Here is a 1,920-nt window from a genome sequence, read left to right on the forward strand (position 1 = left end):
CAAAGGACTGTGAATTTCATTATCATTGTTTGGACTTGAAGCATCAATAGAACTTCTTTTAACCTTGTTAATCGTAGTATCCATGGTGGGCACATTAGAATTAAATTGATGTAATATTTCATGAAGTGCCTTAGTCGCATCTTCAGACTCTGTAGCTACTTCAGCAACTTCGTAGAAATGCTTGCACAATTTGTCAAACCTGTCCATTTGTGGCTTCAATTCTTTCACACCATAACTGCTCTTAATATATGAATGTTTCCTTTTAATATTTTTCTTCCACCTTGTTAAGATATACTTATTTGACACATTTTTAACTCTCTCTTGAGTACACACAGATAACACATGGCAACACAAAATACCTCTAAACTCAAACAACGAACATTCACAGTTGACATCATTATTTTCTCGATTAAACACAACTTTTAAAACACGTTCTTTTGGTTTGTCTCCAATTGACACTTCCTCCAACACATGGTATGTAGCAAAGGAACCCTCCACGATATACAAGGAAGCATCACAATTCATTTTAGATCTAAATTCTGTTTGAACTTCCTTAAATTTGGCATGAGTATATTCACCTTGGAATTGCTTTTCAATTGACGAGTTTGACCCACAAGAAATTGTAGTATCCATCGAATTAAAATCTGCTTCAAATTCTTTTTCTGCTCGACTTCTGAGAGCATTATCATATTGTTTTACAAATTGATTTAAACTTGTCGTTGAGTTGATATAACCATCAAAGAAAGAATGTATACTCTCACTTCGCTGTGTAGTAGACATACCTGCCCAAAAATATTTCCTTAGCAAGGTTGGTGCCCATCTATGACGTTCATTATACAATCCATTCAACCAATCATTTTGTTGAAGCTCAAATTTTTTGATGAAAGAACACCATTTTTCTTCAAATGCCTCTTTTGTGACTGTGTCATAAACCGCCTCTTTCAATGCAAATTTAATCTTTTTATATTCACTATATTGACCGAGCTTTTCAGGAATTTTTTTCATTATATGCCATAAACACCATCTATGACGTTCGTTATACAATCCATTCAACCAATCATTTTGTTGAAGCTCAAATTTTTCGATGAAAGAACACCATTTTTCTTCAAATGCCTCTTTTGTGACTGTGTCATAAACCGCCTCTTTCAATGCAAATTTAATATTTTTATATTCACTATATTGACCGAGCTTTTCAGGAATTTTTTTCATTATATGTCATAAACACCATCTATGACGAGTTGTGGGAAAGACTAACTCAATGGCATTTTTCATAGCATTGCATTGGTCAGTCACAATACCCAGAGGGGCCTTTCCTAGCATACAACGAAGCCATGATTTGAAAAGCCATACAAATGAATCTGTATCTTCACCTGGCAACAGTCCACATCCAAGTAATGTTGATTGACCATGGTGATTCACACCAACAAACGCAGCAAAAGGCATGTCATACTTATTAGTCAAATATGTTGTGTCAAAAGTCACAACATCTCCAAAGTATTCATAAGCAGCTCTACTTCTTGCGTCAGCCCAAAACACATTCCTTACGTGAAAATCATCATCCAAATCTATGTCATAGAAAAAATCTGAATTTTGTTCCCTCATTTGGCAAAAATAGCTTATCAAGGCTTTTCCATCACCTTCTTTTCCTATTGCGCGTCGTTCCTTGTTAACATAATTCCTCACGTCTCTTTCACAAAATGGTACGTTTTCATGTCCTCCTGCATCTTTAACAAGAGATTGAAATGTCTTGTTGATCCTCACTCCTGCATCATCAATGATTTGTATTGTTCTGTTTACATGCAAATTCATTTTCTTGTTAGCTTTGAACAACCTTGCCTTTGTAGGACTCGTCTCGTGAGTATGACCAGGTTCAAATTTTGTAATGTACCATAATCCATCTTTATCCAACTTAATAACAAT

At 35.0% G+C, this 1,920-nt stretch overlaps 1 protein-coding gene across 1 annotated transcript; it reads right to left on the reverse strand.

The window, feature by feature from the left end:
* Positions 1 to 1,215: 1,215 nt before the first annotated feature.
* LOC140919350 (protein FAR-RED IMPAIRED RESPONSE 1-like) lies at positions 1,216 to 1,809 on the reverse strand. The gene has a single exon (XM_073365357.1). The coding sequence runs from the start codon at positions 1,807 to 1,809 to the stop codon at positions 1,216 to 1,218; it is 594 nt and encodes a 197-aa protein (XP_073221458.1).
* Positions 1,810 to 1,920: the final 111 nt, after the last annotated feature.

The sequence above is a fragment of the Cicer arietinum genome, chromosome 2, assembly GCF_000331145.2.
Source record: "Cicer arietinum cultivar CDC Frontier isolate Library 1 chromosome 2, Cicar.CDCFrontier_v2.0, whole genome shotgun sequence".
Classification (NCBI taxonomy): domain Eukaryota; kingdom Viridiplantae; phylum Streptophyta; class Magnoliopsida; order Fabales; family Fabaceae; genus Cicer; species Cicer arietinum.